The sequence below is a fragment of the Dermacentor silvarum genome, chromosome 1 (assembly GCF_013339745.2).
Source record: "Dermacentor silvarum isolate Dsil-2018 chromosome 1, BIME_Dsil_1.4, whole genome shotgun sequence".
Lineage (NCBI taxonomy): Eukaryota > Metazoa > Arthropoda > Arachnida > Ixodida > Ixodidae > Dermacentor > Dermacentor silvarum.
Window position 1 is genome coordinate 382625329 of NC_051154.1, and position 19274 is coordinate 382644602.

Below are 19274 nucleotides of genomic sequence, written 5' to 3' on the forward strand. Positions count from 1 at the left end.
CACCGCGTTAATACATTCATCGGGCTGCACACATACATCACCTTGATATTCCCGCACCTATGATTCCCCAGATTTACATTTTGGCACCGGCTAGGTGGAAGACCGTTCACTGCTTACCAAGTATGGAACGAGCTTATGCATCCTTAAGTGAAAAAAAAATATAATAGAAATGCTTCAATCAGTATATTCAAACCGTTAATATACATACAACAAGGACTGCCATACATTTCACCAGCTCTACTGAACCAGCTCAGCTCAGAACCAGCTCAGACTCTATTTATTGGAGTCATAAGTATACAACACTGGGTCTACCCACGTGATAGTCGTGGATGAACACTTAACTGCTGACAGGGTAAATGAACGCTGCCTCCCGTCCACTCTGCGCTTGTGCTAATAACGCGCTGCGGGTTTTCCGTAATAAACAAACACTCGCGTTAAATTTTTATGACAACGTTGCCTTCACCACTCGGAGTCGTAGTGCTGAGGCCGTGCGTCTGTAGGATCGCCCCGGTTGAGTCACAAAACTCTCCCAAGGGGTGCTTCTAGAGTTCAACAAGAATAACTTTTTCCCCCTTTTCAAACACTCTAGCTGCTCCTACCCAGATTCTGTTAGCGCCACTGAGCTGGAATTACCTCACGGAATGTGCACTATTTTGCATAATTTACATGTGAAACTTGGAAACTGCCTTTGCACAGTGCACTTGCGCGTTTGACGCAGAAGTTTTAGTGTTAACGGCGCACAAATTCCCTGTTCCTTTATCAAAGAGCACTTGCTCATTTCAATATGTGTCACTCCTGTGGAGTGCTTAAATCTAATAAAATAATAATAATAATAATAAAATAAAAAATGAGATACGTGTGACGATTGCCCTCGCAGAAGGGGCTGCGTTCTTTGAACAAACTTTTAGACTGTACAGTATTGGTTGGCGAACATATAACATCCTTCATTCCTCCATCACTGTAGTAAAAAACAACGCCCTGCGCAGCGTCTATACTTTTCGGTGTCAGCTTAGAGCGCAGGATGGCCCCCTGTGAGTGCAAAACCGTAAAATAGGCCACCTCCCGAAGTCGCTTCTCACATGAAGTCGTTTCTCAGTCGATCAGCATGTTGACGGCAGCAAAAAAAAAAAAAAAGTGTGTGGTTCACCCACGGTGAGCCAGCGATGCATTCCGCTGCGGATTAGTGTTGGCAATTTGGCGAATTTTTCGCTAGATCTAGCTGATTGCGGGTGGCGGGCCACGCAAAAACTTTGACCACCTGGGAGTCTTTAACGTGCACACAAACGTATTTGCGCTGTTCCCTTCATACTCCACGTGATACCTGTTGTAGTATGTCTTCCTCTTCACTTCACCTCCTGTATTTTTTTTTTTTACGAGCGGGTGGGCGTGGTGCCCCTTTCAGAAGACAATTGCTAGCCTACTTGTCTTTGAGCGTGCGTATACGTGTGGCGTTTATCTTTGTTTGCATGAATAATCGCGATGGCGCGGAATGCAAAAACGTTCGTGTACCGTGCGTTGGGTGCGCTTCTATAGAATCCAACCCAAGATCTCGTGCTGAACACCGTGTCTCAAGCTTGTTTAGCGGCAAATTGGCGCTTTCGCTGCATAGCCGGTGTTCTTAGAGTGCGTGCGCACAAGTTACGCCTCGTTTTAAATAAAGTCACGCGTTGAAAATCGCGCTTTCCTGTGCCCACTTTCTCGTCCTCTATAGCGCTTGAACGGTCACTAGGTTCTGTAGACCTTGAGTTTGCCGCAACAACCACATATTTAGCGGATTCCAAGAGCGCTTCAATGTTTGTTTAGAGGAAGCCTTGCGAGTAAAAAAAATGGCAACGCTAAATTTTCAGATCTGTCTCTGGCAATAGAGACGGTCTGGTGAAACGTCATAAAAGTCGTTAGACAAACTCGCTTTCGCCATCAATGTAAGCATATGTGAGGTTGTTGAATTTTGCTTGCCTAAGATGTCTTTCGCATCGCATTCTCAATTGATTGATTCTTGAGCTGCCTAAAATTGCACGTTTGCTACTGTTGATCATATCTATCGTTGAAATTTTTCTTCTTGAATTGTTGGTGGATTCGCAAATTATGCAGTGGATTCTCGCGAATTTCCACCGTCATTTTAGAAGACCCTTTGCGAGAAGAGATGTCATCACTACTGCGAACGGCCGGATGATTGCGTCTTCATTTATAGCTACGGTGCCGATTCTCAGCTCGGTTCTGCTCGTGGACTTGATTTCCCACGGATCGTATTTCGAAGGGGGCGGTGTGCGAGACTGCCGGTGTTCCCAGCAGTGGGTGTCCGATAAAGGAACCCTGGTGGTGAAAATTAACACCGAGACCTCCACTACAGCGTAGCGGGTGTACAGTTTTAGGACTTTGAGGTTTGTCCGTACATCTACGGAGGCGACGAGTCAATAGATCTTATACGCGCGCAGCGCATATACCCACCGTCGTTGGACCCGGAGGCCCCGTCGAGCAGTTCGAAGTAGTGGCTCTTGCAGAGCACCCGTCCGTCATGCAGTGCGAACTCCTCGCCGGTGGATAGCTGCCGCTTGCAGGCGTCACAGGCGAAGCAGGCCAAGTGGTAGACCTGCTCGCGCGCCCGGCGGACCCAGTCCGAGGCGCCGATGGCCCGGCTGCACTTGGCACACTTGGCCGCGAACTGGCTGCGCGAAGAAACGGAAAGAGACGCACGCTTTGTGAAGGGTTGCACGCGCGAGGCGACATTTTCGCGTGCGCCCTGCAGCAAGCGGACTCCGCCACTCGGAGATGGTGGCCCCCGAGTTCTTAAGCATTAGCTTTATTTACGATGATCCAATCCTTGATTAAATGGACCACTGGTACGAAGGAGTGCGAAGGGAAATGTACTGACGGCGGTCAAAGGAATAACGGAGATGGTGGCGAAGCGGTTGTAAAGGAGGAATGTGGTACGGTGAAGGATTGAACGAGCCAGTGGAAGACAAGACCACCAATGATGAGGCGTTGACCAGCTCTGTTCTCTACGCAACGAAACAGCAAATGGTACCCTAAATGCCCTCACTGCCACAAATACACGCCTTGAAGCGCATAATTTATTTATGAAAGCGAAGCCTTCTCCGTCTTCCTCCTGGGATTTCCGCACAGCTTCTCGGTCACTTTGTTGCCTACTAAAGTGGGCCGAACCTGGAAACAGTGTATATGACTAGTAAACTGGGTCGATTTGGCAGACGGTGTAATAAAAACTGGGGCGATACCATCGTAAACGAATAAGAGGGGATGTGGTGATGCGATTGTGGAGAAGTGAGAGAAGAAATGTAGAGTGGGGTAGGGGGGTAGCGTGCTAGAGCCACAACTCAACGGACTTGCAGGATATTACAAACGAGCTAACGCTTGAGAATCATTTTCAATTATATTGTTTCTACTAGTTTCATTTTTTGTTTTCGTTTCGTCACGCCCAACTGTATAGTGGTAATGCCTGTTCCATTTCCTCAGCTACTCATAGAGTTTTTTAAATGAACGGAAAGTTGATGACTTATGGGGTCTTATGGCGCAAGGGCTACATATGGCCATGAGTTCCAAGCAATGGTCACGAGGGGTCAGTGAAATGTATCACTAATGGTAGGTGTAACATGGTTGTATAAAGGCCTAAAAAACGTTCGCTGTAAAATACGTAGTAAATACGTAGCATGTAGTAAATGTATGTCAATGAGACGAGTAGGGGACAGACGCCACAAGGTGATGATAGGATTAAGGGGACTTAAACGCACAAAAGCAGCCAGTTTACAGGCAACACTATACTGCCTAATTAGGGCCCTTGAACGCGACGGCCTGGAGGCACGTGCAGTGCTCTAGATGTAACTATCACAAGAACAACCTCTGATCAGAGGCTGTGCTACGTATTTCTTGGACTGATAATGTGCACTGCACTAACAGCGTTTAAAAAGTTGAAAACTTACTTTGTTTCGAATAATGGATCTGTTCCAAGAAACATTGCTGTGTGTAGTGGCACACGCTGCTGATGTGCTTAAAGGATTTTTTTTTCCTCTCAGCTTGCACTTCCGAGACACTCCACAAGCGCGTGAATGATGGTCAGCCTTTCATCACATCTACCACAGGTAGGAGGTTCACCACCGTGTGTGCCGTATGTGCACCCTATTCTGAGCAGACAGAACAGGACATCGATTATTCGTGATTTTGTTATTGGTGGCGAAGCGCCTAGCCGTGTGTTAATTAGGTGGAGGTTATTAGAGGTTTAGGCATCCCACAAGCGTTGTCCGTAGCCTATTCACTTTTTTCCTAATGAAAGGCTTCGTAGCTATGGCAGGGACAGCTGTGGACGAGTTTTTGTTTATTTTTCTTCTTACTATGGACGTGGCGATTTCAGCGGCAAGCATATTACCCTCGATGGCTCCGTGCCCAGGCACCCAGAATATTATGGCGCGCTGCTCAGACACGTATGCATTGCATGGGACCGAGTAAATGTTGTTAATTACAGGATTTTTTACGCTTCTGTAGCGACGCGAAAGCTTTAGCGATGCTTAAAAGGCTGTATAAATTATTGTCTTCTGTATCTTAACATTGGTTATGTACTTTACAACCAAGAACAATGGATAGGCCTCAGCCACAAAAATACTTGTCGCCGGGTGCAGAACATCGGACTCCGCGAACGACGGGCCCACCACTGCATAAGACACGCCAGCCGGTGAATTTGATGTATGGCGAGTTGGTTGGACTTCACATTTAAAGTATAACAAGTGCTAGATAACGGGAGGGGTAAAACGACACCCTTTCGCTGACATATTTAAAGTGCTTTGTGCCGCATGGTATCGGCGGGAATTTCCACGATGCGAGCTCCTTCCTTGTTGAAAATACGAATGCCAGGCCGGGTGATGTCTGTGCCCATTTTCAACCAGTGCACGGGCACCTGCGGTAGCAGAGCTTCGAACCCACGCCCTCCAGCAACCGAGACAGTCACAGAAACATGAATCAGCGGCTTCCAGCTAAAGAGACACTATGACGTCTGCCGTTGCTTAGTGCTGGTCGCTTTATACCTGAATTAACTGAGTTCATTGTTCTTCTGTTCGCAGGTAAATGACTCCTTTCAAGCTTACTCCTGACGCTGAACACGCAACCTCGTTGCGATCACAACAAGTTGACTGGACGACCACTTCAATGGCTCTTAAGTCCACAAAGACTTCGCAATACAGAAGAAGCCCAGTCACAGGGAGGCACACAAATTCAGCCTAAGACGGATATTACACCTTTGAGCAAGCAGCCAAGGAATAAGAGAATTCACCGGAACGGGCACCTTTTCGGGATCGTACACACTGCAAGAAAACTTTTGCAAGACTTTCGCTCGCTACAGGATATCTCCGAAGGGCAACTGTTGAGCCTGCCAGTTTGACCAGCGTTGCAGTACTCCCGTTTGCGCGCTGCCTGATTGAAGCAACCTCAGAGAAACTTGTGACGCGAGACTTTTATTTGTTCATTCTTTCGCATTATTTGCGCTAAATGGCGATACGGTACTGTAGCGTAAAGGATGCCTGCATACCGCTGATAGGCTGAGCAGCGAGGAACCTCTGGTTGATGAGAAACTTTAGCTGTTGAAGAAAACAAGCAGAGGCAAAGATAATGGATGAAAGGAAAGTGTCCTGGGTATCGCAATTGTCTCATCTGTCCGTGTACACTTGAACAGCCTCAATGGCGGCAAATACATCTCCCGCCACCCAATAAAACTAAGGTAATTTAGTAATTTAGTAAATAAACGTATTTCAGTTCTCTACTAAATTAACTAGATGGAACTCTAGCGTTACGATCCTGCAGCTTACATGGGAATTTAGTGAGCACGTGAATTTGTGTGACCTTCGAGCTTACACCTTCAGACGTTCCTGTGTCTTTGTTACTACGATTTATCTGCCCTGATTGGTCTAAATTTCGATGCAACCCTATTTTTTGTATGCAAAAAGAAATAAGACTGTGTACACGCAGAATCGTTGCGAATAGTTCCACTTATAACGCAATATTTTGTTGAGAATGGTCAATTTGCAAAGTCTGAAAGCCATTTGAAGCTAGAAGGACGAAGAATGGACAAATCCCATTCGTCCCTGATACAATCGTTTTCAGGAATGCGCTCCCTGACCGCTTCGATAGTCTAAGAGCCCATCATACACCACTCTCAATAGTCTGCCCTCGTAAACCCTTCCACCTAGTGTATTTCTTTGCGAATGTATGCCGTGTTGCTTCTTTACTTTCGTAATTTTTGTTTGCTTCTCTCAAGTTGTACAAAACCGGCAATGATGTTGTTTTTCCTTGGGGTGGTTGTTAGCTTTATTGGTACGTAACCACTCGTACACATGTTCGTATTCCACGAGAACGGCGTCGCCAATTCGGAGGCCGTTGAGGATTCGGCTCACCAGCAGCGCATGTTGTGGCTGCTGCCGTCTCTTTTGTCGCCGGAGTCGAGGCGCAGTGACGGCCGACTGAAGGACGCCGAGAGCGCGCGTGGGAGACTACGCGAGGGAGCCGAGACTAAATAGCGTGAAAGCCTGCAACGCAGGCGCGAGTATAGTCTGCACCTGAGCCAGAGAAAAGCCCGAGCACGACCTGAAGCGCCCACTACGTGAATGCGGTGCTGGCTGCCATTATTTATACGAATACTTTGCGTTCTGCCGAGCAGTCTCTCATCCGCCCCCCTCCCCCGTAAGAAAATAAAAAAAAATTTTAAAGTTTTTCAGATGCTTATAGAGTGATTGCAGCGTTGCTGGATTATAGAGGCTGCACTGACATTAGCGGTAAGAATACGCGCAATGGTACAAGCCGTGAGGGATATATGCTAGCTGGAAAGACTACTTTAACGAAAGCGAAGCGACGGAGCTTTTCACGGGATGCTGCGATCGGCAAACGGTCAGTCCATTGTATAGACGTTCGCGGCAGCCCAGGTTTCAGTGTAGAACGGTCAGAATAGTCGATGTTACGACGGGGCGGAGCCATCGGGGGATCACGGCGTAAAGCAGAAGCCACGCTTCCAGGCGTGCCGTGACTCGCGAGATAGCCGAGCTGGGACCAAGCACCTTCGAAGCCCCCGGAGCGGTGCTGGCGAGTCGCTACAAGCCTCGCAGCCCCTCGGCGGCCGTGCGGGGATAGCGCTGCCGCGGCGAGGCCTGATTGCGAGGCGGCATTGATCGTGCCCGCTGGCTCGTACACGCGAAGAAGCAGCGAGGCGAGGGCTGGGCCACTGGGCCGGCGCTAACGAACCGCTCCGGGGAGAAAAGTTCCACTGGGCGCGCAGAAAGAGAAAGCCGGCGGGCGCAGAGACACGCAAGCAGCAGCGGGCAAACAGAAGCCAACGAGACGGCGGGGAAGGAACGGACCGAGCTGCGCACGGTTCCCCACTTGGGTGCAGTGCATGCTCCGAGAGTGTCACGGGCGCAAGCGATCGACCCGCCCAGAGAGTCTTTCCGCACCCACCTCCGAGCAGGTTTCCGAGCGGTAGCTTTCAAGTTGCGCCGAGTCGATCTCGACGAAGCTGCGCGAATGCGGGGGCGTTGTGACGTCAGCATGAGAAGTCGCGAGGCGTGCTTCGCGACTGCTGCGCGGAATTGAGCCGACGCACTGCAGAGTTCCCCGCCCATGGAAGCGCGATGGAAGCAGCCGTCCCGAAGAATTCGGCCAGGGCTTCTTCCATGGCCCCGGAATAGCGTTGGTATGCTGACGCTTTCGTTTAGTGCAGGCAGAGATCGTGGAGTCAGAATCAAGCGAGACTGCGATCGCAGGAAAAACGCAGGTCTGGAACGAGACGTCCGAAAATGAAGTACACTGAAGCAGGAATATATTATTTACATAAGCACGAAATCATTTGTGCACAGCATTTGCATTTCACGCGTTTTGATATGGCTAGTCAGCGGCACAGCTCGAAACGTGTTCTGTAAGTGTAGAAAGAATGCGCGCGAATGTGTCGGCTGTTTCGCTTTTTGGTCAGTGGCGCGCGGACGGGGCAATTGTTGTATAAATAGCAAAGAAATGCTGCGTTCGTAGCAACTTTTTCAGTAACACGGACACACAAGCCGAGAAACTATGAAACTATAACGTCTATATTTTTTCCCTTTCAAGGACAAAAGAAAAAAACGGATATTAGACACGAAACAACGAACATAGGACACTAAATAAATGCATACAAGCCTACCCTACAGGCATTGCAACATCATCTTTGCAAATCAGTTGCCCGTTAGCCAACGCGTACATGCAGTTTTCTCATCGTGCCTGTAGCCTTCCCAAATGTCTTGTGTGGACAGCCTCAGTATTAGAGCATGGCCACAGTGCAGATGATCGCAGATGATGAGGTTCTAGACGCACAACTCGCTCGCTATACGGAAACGTTTCAAGGTCTTACTTCACTCATTGTTCTACGGGCACAAGTGACAGAGGTTGTCAGCGACGCCCTAGCCTGAAGTTAGCGAAGGCGTGGTTTCCTTCACCCTGGAAATATTAACTGGAAGCAAGAATGGACGCGCCCTCTGCCGTCTTCCATGGAAAGCACATTCGAAGAAAAGGAGTAGCGCCATAATGTCACTGCTAAGTGCAGGCGCCAGGACTCGCCGCACAGGGCCCTGGCCACTTGATCGAAGACACGAGGCAAATTGACAGACGAGCCAAGTTTAAAGCCACCGATACAATACGACGTAACGCGCGGAGCGGCTAGGCTACGCTGGCGAAAGTAGACCCGCTATAATCTAATGTCGTGGAAGAACCAGCGCGACCGGCGTTCGGGGCGCTCTGACTGCTCTGACGCCGTCGGCGCGGGCCCACAGTATAGTGGGGTCAGCGAACATAACGAGGATCAATTCAGAACTATACAAGTTGTCCTATATACACTAATATATACAAATACATGAAAGAAATGAATAGCGTTTCTACCGTCGTCGAAGAAGGGGTGAACAAGGGGTGTATAACCAGCACATAGCAAATACAACAAGGAAAAGAAAAACCCTCTGAACAATGCAGGTTACAAGGACATACAAAGACATGTAAACACTGCAGAAAAATAACGCGACGTTTCAGCCTGGGTCAAAAAGTAATCCTACTTTATTTCTGAAAATAGGAATGGATCTGCTCACATGTGCAATGTCCACTAAACTAGGATAATTATTGCATAGAGCGACGATTTGATGCGCGAGTGATATATAGTGTCATAATTTGTCCTCGGCCGAGTCAAGTGAGGTTGTATGTACGCCATAATGTTACGTACACTGCGAATAGCGTACATGCTACTAAATGAAGAAACGTATTGCTTATTACGGTGATAAATAAAAACTTCCAGGTTGAGCTTGTAGTATTCACGAAAATACAGCACGTTAAAAACATAGAATAGGTTTTCATCGTTACCAGGACTTCTCATTAAGAGTTTTAATGCTTTCTGTTGCGCAACTAGGCGTCAACTGATGTGCATCGGTTTTATTACACGTGCCCAATGTTAAGTTGCAGTAGGTTAGATACGAGTCAACAAGAAAAAAATAGAACTGTTTTTAGACAGAGTATGGGAGAAGACTGCTTATGGCAATTATTAACGCCTCTTTATCAAGCAATTTTCATTTTAATTTATTACTGACGGGATCAGTCCAGCCTATTTCACTGCGGTAATGCACACCCAAAAAATTGCAGGAATTATTTCGCGTGATTTGCGAATTACTAAATTATAGATGAATACTGTGGTTTATTGCATTGTTTTTGGGACGTAAAATATGAAACTGGTTTTCTTATTATTCAATTTTAGTTGATTAAACACCAATCTAATCTGTAACCTGGTCCAGCCGCGCGCTGCTCAAGCTCTTTCAGGTGAGAGCCAGAGAAAAAAAAAAACGTTAGTATCATCAACGTATATAAAGATATTCTATGCTAAAGGAATGTTCACTGTGTCGTTAATGTACACAGAAAATAGGAAGGGTGCTAATATGGAGCCCTGGGGTATCGCATACTTTATTTTCCCAAGGTCAGAGCACGTATTATGCAGCCTTGTGTACTGTAATTGGCCTGCTAGGCAGCTTTCTATCACACATGTACGCGTTTCAGAAAAAAAGGTAACCGATTAAAATTACAATTACTCCATTCAAAAATGTAATGGATTATGGGTTACCAATTAGTGCCCCACTATAGTAATGGAGGAATTATTTAATATTAATCGATTACTTCAACGTTACTTTCCTCCGAACGTTTATTAGCACTGCATAGAGGTCATGCCAACTCGTTCTGTTTACAGCATAGATGCAGTAAACAGAACGAGTTGGCCTGACCACCCACCCCTTTAAGTGCGTCTTCTGCAGCTCTTCATACATTGCTTATCTGCACTAACAATTGCTTTTAAAAAATTCGTCGGTCATAGTCCCATGTTTTTGTCGTGAAGACATCAGCAGCCAAATTGAAAACTGCATAAGAGATCAGCCAGTTTGCTCGATGTGCGCGCCAAGGGGTAGGGTGTAAGGTATATGGATCTTGAGCACAATATTGTGGTTGCTCAGCATTTGGGTCCTCACTGAAGCGCAGCGCCTCAGTGCTTCGGGGACTTGGAAGACGCTCCCGGTTGGGCCAATGCAAAGCCAATAAAATTGTGATTTCGCTGATCTGATCTCCTGGCATTAGCGTCCTAAGTGGCCTTCGCTATCGAAGCATACCAGCACCTGTTCCAGTCATCGGTCAGCGTCTTATGGAGCGTTAAGATGAGCAAAGAAATACTGAGCACTCGGGTTTGCCTGTCTGAACATGCACATCCGTGAGGCTTCTGCGTGGAACGATCTCGAGCGTTCTGCAGTAGTTTTCGGCAAATTCTGGTTCTCAATCCGGCGTCGTTTGTTACAGCTTGTCCTGTCAATAAAGCAACTGTTGCATGTAATCGATTACTGAAAAAAGTCATTGAATGATTGAATTACAGTTAGCGTTACCGATCAAGCAAAGTAATGGTTAAATAAAAATATTGGGAAAAGATGTAATTGCGAACAATTAATTACACGCAATTCGTTACGAACAAGTCTCCTTTCTATTAGTACTTCCACGTTGCTACAAATTCCATATACTTCCAATTTTCGTAGTAGAATTTTATGTTGAACAGAGCCAAACGCTTTACAGGAATCAAGAAAAAGGGCAATAGTAAAGTTGCAGTTAAATGCTTAAAACCACGACGTTTTTTTTTTTGTTTTTTTTTTTTTTGTTCTTTGCAATGCGGTTTCAGTCGACTTGCCGGGTTGGGAGCCGTCTTGCTGATTAGCAATGAAATTCTTATACTGTAGGAAACGAAGTAAGCGCGTGTAAAGTATTTTCTCAGCAAACTTAGAGAAAATTGGCAGAACTGAAATTGGGCGGTAACTGCGGAGGTCTGTTTTATTGCGATGGCAAATATGTGAACACTCGAGGCGCATTTTTGCCATCCCCGTCGGCGTCATCGTGACGGTCCGTATAAAGTCCAAGGTCGACAACATCGTCGCCGCGCGCCGTATGCTGTATAGTGAAAACGTGCGAGGGTGAGCCGATAATGGTGGCTCAATCTCGCGCGCGCGATGGAGGAAAGCGGGGAGGAAGCGCGCCGTCTTTCGTCAAGGGCCGAGGGGGAGGGGAGGGAGGGGGCGCTATACTCCGGCGCCTGCTGCGTTACGCACGGCCGCGCGGGCCCTATCTTGAAAGCGATCTGCGATGGGGACAGAGTACGCCGAGCGCCGATAGCTTCGTGTGTGCTGTGTTCTCGCCGCTTAGTTGGCGTTGAAGAAAGAGGCAGCACGAAGGTCAATTCGCTCACTCCAGCTACCGCGCTTCCTCACTCCAGCGTTTTGACAGCGAGTTTCCGCGGTCATCGAGTGAGATGTGTTCATGTTTGCTTGCACGCGCCTGACGACATGCTTGTTAATTTAATTAGTAAGCGAATGTTTATACGTTTATACAACCGATAAAACTACTATCCTTACGTCGTATAGCTGTCTACTAAATCGCTATCGCAATCGATGCTACGCCTTTCGGGCGACACTGCAACTTTTTATTTTCGACATTAAATATAACAGCAACACGGGCTAGCTTTACTTTGCTAGGGAGCACTCTAGCAACCAACATCTGAATAAATATGTGAGTGAGGGGCAATGAAACTTATAATTGGAAATGGTGCCATGTTATCATCGCCAGAAGCGCATGCATCTTAAGAGGACCTATGATGGCTGCTGTTTTTGCTTCTGTAATTGGCGTCATAAATACTGAGACAGTATTTGCTACACAGATGCATGACACAAGAGAAGTGCCATCTGACAAAGAATCTGAGGCTGCGAATTCGCCGGCGTCCCAAAATGTGCATTCAATTTGTTTGTTAGCGCAGTGTAATTATAGTGAATACCATTAATCAGCATTTCTAGAGGTTCTAAACTTTTTTCTACATATAAGGATAAAATTACCTGGTAGCAGCGCACCACAGATAAGTCTGTGAACATTTCATTCATGTGCGAGTAGCCCATACACCGCCCGAGCAGTGGCTTTCGTCGCCGTTACCGTGTGGCACGCTTTCAGTACGACACAAGACGTCGTCAAAATGCTTACACAGATACATATTATATACATATTACGCTATTATATATATATATATATATATATATATATTACGCTATTATAACTTATAAGCCGAATTTAAGGTACATAAACAAGCACGTGCGTATGGCAGGCATTACCAAATCCTGACTGGGAGATTTACCAGTGTCGTTAAAAACAAAAGTGTACAATCATTGCATTCTACCGGTGATAACATATGGGGCAGAAACTTGGTGGTTAACAAAGAAGCTCGAGAACAAGTTAAGGACTGCACAAAGAGCGATGGAACGAAACATGTTAGGCCTAACGTTAAGAGACAGGAATAGAGCGGTGTGGATCAGAGAACAAACGGGGATAACCGATATTCTAATTGACATTAAGCGAAAAACGTGAAGCTGGCAGGCCATGTAATGCGTAGGGTGTATAATCGATGCACCATTAGTGTTACAGAATGGACACCAGGAGAAGGGAAGCGCAGTCGAGGACGGCAGGAGACTAGCTGGGGTGATGCAGGTAGGAAATTTGCAGGTGCAAGTTGGAATCAGCTAGCGTAAGACAGGGGTAACGGGAGATCGCAGGGAGAGGCCTTCGTCCTGCAGTGGACATAATTATAGGCTGATGACGAAACAAGCAAGTGAATGTCACTCCACACGAAAGCAGATCCAAACGAACCGATATCCTTCTGTCGGCAGCTTCGGCGTCATATACCTAAGCCATTTCGTGTACTAGATGTACGTGTATATATAGCGACGTCCCTTGTCTGCCTTCCGTAGTCCTTTGTTTTTCAGTTCATTTGTTCAAAACTCGTCTTAGGTACGATGAATCAACTAACTGAGTTAAATACTTTTCTGCTGCTCTTGAATTCCTCTCGGTCGTAAAAAATGATGACATTTAATGTACACGGCCAAAGCGCTCAGCGATTCAAACGCGATACTTGTAGAGCATGGCTGCCGGAGCTTTTTTGCGCCACCGGAGGGCGCTGGGGACACCGAGCTGATGCATTATGGTGTAACCTATAGCTACAGGCTGGCGCACTGGCTCCGATGAATGCCATGCAAATAAATTACGCCTATTTGATATCGGAACCCCCCAAAAAACTACTAAAAAATCAAAATCCAGAGAAAGACACTCCGCAGTGCTCCATGGCCGCCGTGCGCGAAGGGGCGTCTTACCGTCGCGTGGCGCTGCCGGTGCCACTGACAAGGCAAACGGGCACGCGCACCATCATAATTGTTCCTCGAACACAACCTAAATTGATGCAGTGGTTGATGATCGGATTAGATGATCAGGGTAGAACGTCCTGAAGGACGTTCTGCCTCGATGCAAGTTTCCTGTGTACAAGACACCATGCGCACATTGCAAATTTGCAAATTGCAAATTGAAGCGGGAGGGGGGAGGCGGAGGCAAAGTAGACCATTTGCCCTCCCCCCTTCCTCCAGGCACACAATTCCGCCGCTTGCATCATCCCGTGTTTCTTGAGGCCGTCTAACCCATCTTTGAATACACAAAATGAGCGCTGGTTTAAACAGTTTACTGTTTTGTAATGAGTGTTGCTGTTTTAGCGATTTTGTCGCTGCATTTATCGACTTGTTGTCTGTTTAGTGACATGGTTTTCTGTTTAGCTACCGGAAACCATTCTAATGACTTGAATAAACAATTGGCGGCGACATTTTAGCGACTTCAAAATGAGGAAATACAGAAGCTACAGAAATGGCTAGGGCGCTTGGGGGTCCTGATGCGGGTTGGCTGATGCAGCAGCCGCCGTGTGCATCGAAGGCCATGCCGCCTTTTACGTTTCATCCTGATACCGGAAGTCTGTCGCGGGTATCTAGCTATAAACTGCAGTTCGAATGGTGCAATGACAAAGAATAAAACTAAGGAACTTTTACACCCGTGTGTTACAGAAAACATATGTCACACGCATTTAGACACTCATACACGAGGCAGTTTATATACGGGGACTGATTGAAAGCTATATAGCGCATGAAGTTGAGGAGCACCTTCGTATTGCGCTTCGCAGAAACAGCGCATCGCCATATGCCCGATATAGAGAGCAAGATCGTCGTACAACTGACACACATTCAAAGCAGTTTTTTTCAGAAAGTCCTTGGGCTTGCGAAGCGTCTGCATAAGCGGATTTGATCCTCGTGTTCGCTGTCACTCCTCGTGTCACACAGGTCAGTGCTGTATACAACTGAATTTTAAGCAGAAAATGTATGCGAGCGCAAGGTGTAGCCAAATGGAATGCAAACGAACCCGCCACGGTGGCTTAGCGGCTGTGGTGTCGCGCTGGTAAAGCACGAGGTCGCGGGATCAAATCCCGGCCGCGGCGGCCGCATTTAGATGCGGGGCGAAATGCAAAAACGCCCGCGTTCCGTGCATTGGGGACACTTTAAAGAACCCCATGTGGCCAAAATTAATCTGGAGTCCTCCACGACGGCGTGCCTCATAATCAGATCGTGGTTTTCGCACGTAAAACCCCGGAATCTATCTAATGCAAACGCGCCCAATCACGCCAGTCGAGAGCGTGTGACATGCTGAAGCTGCGGCTTATATAGTCAAAGAGCCCAATAGGCCCGTATTGTCGTTCCGCTAGGCATGGCGAGCGATGAACCTTAGTCAAACATGTATTGGAGATATCTGTATGCATGAGTGACACATTCGAAGCTAACGCGTGAACGCTGGAAGGGGCTAGGAATAATCGCTTACATAAGTGTACGGCAATGAAGAAGTTCAAATGAAAGGAAGATAGGGAGAAAATATTACGCAGGCATCGGCAAGGGAGACGCGTTTATGGGACAGCAGATAAGCGGAGTTCTGCGAACATCTCCTAGACAGCGCAAGGCCCATGCATTTCGATCCATGACGTCATGTTACCTTTCCCGACTGCCATTGATAGTTTTAATGTGACGTCACAGACACAGCTACTCCTCGTGCTGGTGCACCAGCATGATACGATGAGGTCTGTGCAAGCCATCTATAGAGTCTAATGGGGATGCTCCCAACTAAGCCGCGCGGCGATTTTAATAGTCACCGCTTTCGTCACGCCAGGCATGACAATGGAAATGTCGGTCCAATAAACATGACGTCATAAAGCAGAGTGCACAGGCCTGCTTTTTCGGATGCGTTGAGTCTGTACACTTCAGCTAAACGTGACGTCACTAGAAGTTATACGCGCTGGTGTTCTCTATAGAAGTGCTGCGACTTCGTCCAGTTGGCTGTACGGCACAGAGCTTCCTAACCGCGCCTGTTTTGGAACACAAAACACAGAACAGGACACAGTCAGGACCCCGCACTAACAGTCGTTTTATTTCGGACACGCTAGCGTTACGTTTCTATGAATAAGCAGGTAGCAGTTTAACACTCGCCCCAGACATCACGCATGTGCATCGCATTCGCTTACTTTCTCCGTGCCGCGCACCGAGAGTGATAGCGCATTGTGAAGTTCAGAGCTAATGCGTCCCTTCCTTTGCTTCTCTTGGCACCGATTCTTTGACACGGGGCCTCTTCGACTTTCCACTTCTGGCTACTCGCGGACTGCCAGAACCAGCGCCGTGCATGCTGTATGCGTCGTGTTGCGTGCAGGTTGTAGACGCTCATTCCCACACGTTGCAATGCCTTTTGGGTCTATTTTTTTCTCTGGCGGTATCCACGTTCACATCTCTCGCGTATATGCGGTGATGTGTCCTTTTCCGGCAGTTAGCCAAGGCGGTAGCAGCCAGCCTGCCTTCGCTCCGCATCTCCGTCGTATGTTTGGGTGGCGTCGAAGCAGATGTCACCGATGTGTTCTAACTACGCCGCTGACGTTAACGGAATAAAAAAATTAAAGTCTGTTGTGTTACGTGCCAAAACCACGATTTGATTGTGAGACACGCCGTAGTGAGGGACTCCGGATTAATTTTGGCCATTTCTTTAACGCGCACCCAATTCACGGTACACGGGCGTTCTTGCATTTCACCCCCATTGAAATGCGGCCGCCGCGGCCGGGCTTTGATCCCGCGCCTCGGCTTTAGTAGAGCAACGCCTTAGCCACCACGGCGGGTGCGTTAATGAAATACACTAATTGAGTAATGGCCAGCCGGTGTATATATCTATACGTATTTACATTCGCTCATCGCTCTCATGATCGCGACCAATACTGCTTTTTCGTGTGACGCTTTTCGTTGGTCACAGACGGCGAGCATTTATTTCCATGCGCCAGCTGCAGCGCCAGCTCCTATAGTACATGGGCAAAAAAAAAAAAAAATAAAGCAGCATCAGCCGAAGCAACTTTATAACATCGAAACCCGAGCAGGTCGGCGCGAAATTTTATGCGTATGAGACGTATATCCAGTATCCTGTTTACCGTATTTTGTTGAATATGATGACTGAACGCCAACTCATCAACACTGGTGGGCAACGTGACCGCTGCAAGCAGTATATCCACGAGCGATAGTTTTCGGGTTTACGATCATTTGCGCGTGCTTTCGCGTCTTGGCATCGGAGGTGTCGGAGGTGGTTTGTTGCGCTGTGCAAGGAGTGAGGTTGGCGCAGTGCGTGTGCTGTGCGAAGTCGCGCGAAATCTCGCAAAAGTTATCGTATCCCCGGATGCGATCGCTTGAGAATACCGCTTCAACTCTGCGGCAAACATAACTACGTATTTCGAAGCTGGCCACGCATAAATGGCCCGGCTACGCCGAGCGCGCGCCAGCCGTGGCTATGCTGATAGCATGTTTACGTTTATCGCACGCAGAGATTTCCCGGCGTTCAACGTTGCAACCTTCGGGCCGTTTCGGGTTCTCGAGGAATTCCAGTCCACGTGACTTCCTATCAGGACCGCAACTAGCTGGCAGCAGTTAAAGTCCCTATATATATATATATATATATATATAATATATATATATATATATATATATATATATATATATGTATATATATATATATATTGCTTTCTTTACGTAGCGACAAGCTTTGAAGCACCGCCGACGAATCTCGTCGGGCGGCGCTCATTCCGGCAGCCATGTTCTTCCTAACGCTGTTCCCCCGCAATCATTTGCATGCTGCTGCGAGCAGCGTAGATATGTAGCAGCGGCCGTTGAAAGTCGCATGCTACCTAGGAAGATAATGGCGGCCGACGGAGTAGATGTCGCTACTTAAAAAAGAGCAGGAAATCTAGGGACTTTAGCTGCAGTCTGGCTGCCAGCGGGCTGCCAGAACTCCGAAAATCGAAGAACCCTACTAATACACCACTGGTTATCTGCTCCAGGCATTGCTACGGTTCGTCTAACTCTATTGCTGCCTCTTATCAACTACAATGTCCGCTGCACCTGTTTGCTCTTTCGTCCAAACCGCTGTCGTATAGTGTCTCATAGCAATACCCCTATCATTTCTCGTTCCATCGCCATAGCGGGGTGATGAAATGAGTATATTTGCAGGCATGCATGGTGTCAGTTGGTGCGGGACAATGGACGTCGCTGGGAGAGGTCATCATCGTGCAGTGGACATAAGGCCAGGCTGATGATGGTGCAGGAGTACACAGGCGTCACAGACTCCATCCAAACGCGACGGCATCCTGGAAGCGTACTCGTGACATTGCGCTCAGCTGCGGGGACGCTGTAGCGGTTCAGGGACGTTGCAGAGCCCTTTCGTATTCGCAGGGCGAGCAAATTAGCCTGAATTAACTGCCCGCGCGCCAGCATGTTGATGCGGTTCAACGCGATCCCTGCTGCGCACGAAGCGGAACGAGAGAAGCCATACCGAAGAGCGATGTGTTGAACAAAGAAGTCACTGTCAACGGTTATCCTTTGTCTCTGGACTTCCGCGTGGGGCTTCAGACATATGCGAACGTTTCTACGGCCAGTTGCACAGAAAGATTACTCGCCCTCGTCTCTAACCGCCGGTTCCTTGGCCACTACGTATATAGTTGATAAACGCCATTTTTTATCAAGGAGCAAGCAAGCAATCGAGCAAGTAGGCAAGAAGTTCCTGCCTTTTAAAGATGCAGCAAATCAGAAAAAAAAAAGCAAGAGACTTCAGCGTAGGCGCTTTGAAACTGTAAATCCAGCTTTCACATTTCGCATTCATCGTCTATTTTCCTTTTTTTTTTTTCTCCCTGTCTCCCCTGCACTTTCTTAGCGTCGGTACACGGGCTGTCGCTGTAGCAGCGCGCCGCTCGGATGAATGGATGTCGAGAGAGCGCCAGCGCGTCGGTGTCGCGACATCGACGCGTTTCGCTGGGCCCACGAGACGCGGGGAGGTGGCGCGGAGGAGGGACGCTGCCAGCCTGACACGCGCCGTTTCTTTTCCGCGTGCAGCGCGCGCTTCCGTCTAGACAGGCCCGGCTGCCAATCGAGTTGCGATGCGAGCTGGATTTGGGAGCGAAGCTAGCGCTGGAAGGCACCGACGAAGGCAGCAAAAGAAAAAAAAAAAAAACAGCGGGTACAAAAAAAAAATCGAGCGCACGTGCGACCGCAATGGAAACGAGGCGCCGATACTTGCCATATCTCACTGGACCTGTCCATTGGGTCGCGTGCTGCGTTCGGGGTGGGAAAGCGAGCAGACGAAACAATGTGGGCAAGGGCGCGCAATGGTGGGGAACGTGAGTGCCACGCCTGTTGCGTAAACGCATGAGCCACATCCAAGTGTTCATTTCTCGTCCCCAGCATTACCGAGACGGTTTCCGTTATTCGGTGTTTAGCGCGTACGTTTGGAAAGGGTTCAACTTCACCGCAACAATAGCTGCGTCAGGTGGGCGCAATAACATTTGA

The 19274-nt window shown here is 48.0% G+C and overlaps 1 protein-coding gene across 1 annotated transcript in view; it reads right to left on the reverse strand.

Annotated features, from left to right (window-relative positions):
* Window positions 1-19274, reverse strand: part of LOC119437502 (LIM/homeobox protein Awh-like) — a 122283-nt gene that overhangs the window by 7081 nt on the left and 95928 nt on the right. Inside the window, exon 3 of the mRNA XM_037704509.2 lies at window positions 2449-2666. Coding sequence (XP_037560437.1) covers window positions 2449-2666 — 218 coding nt within the window. The remainder of the gene's footprint in view (window positions 1-2448; window positions 2667-19274) is intronic.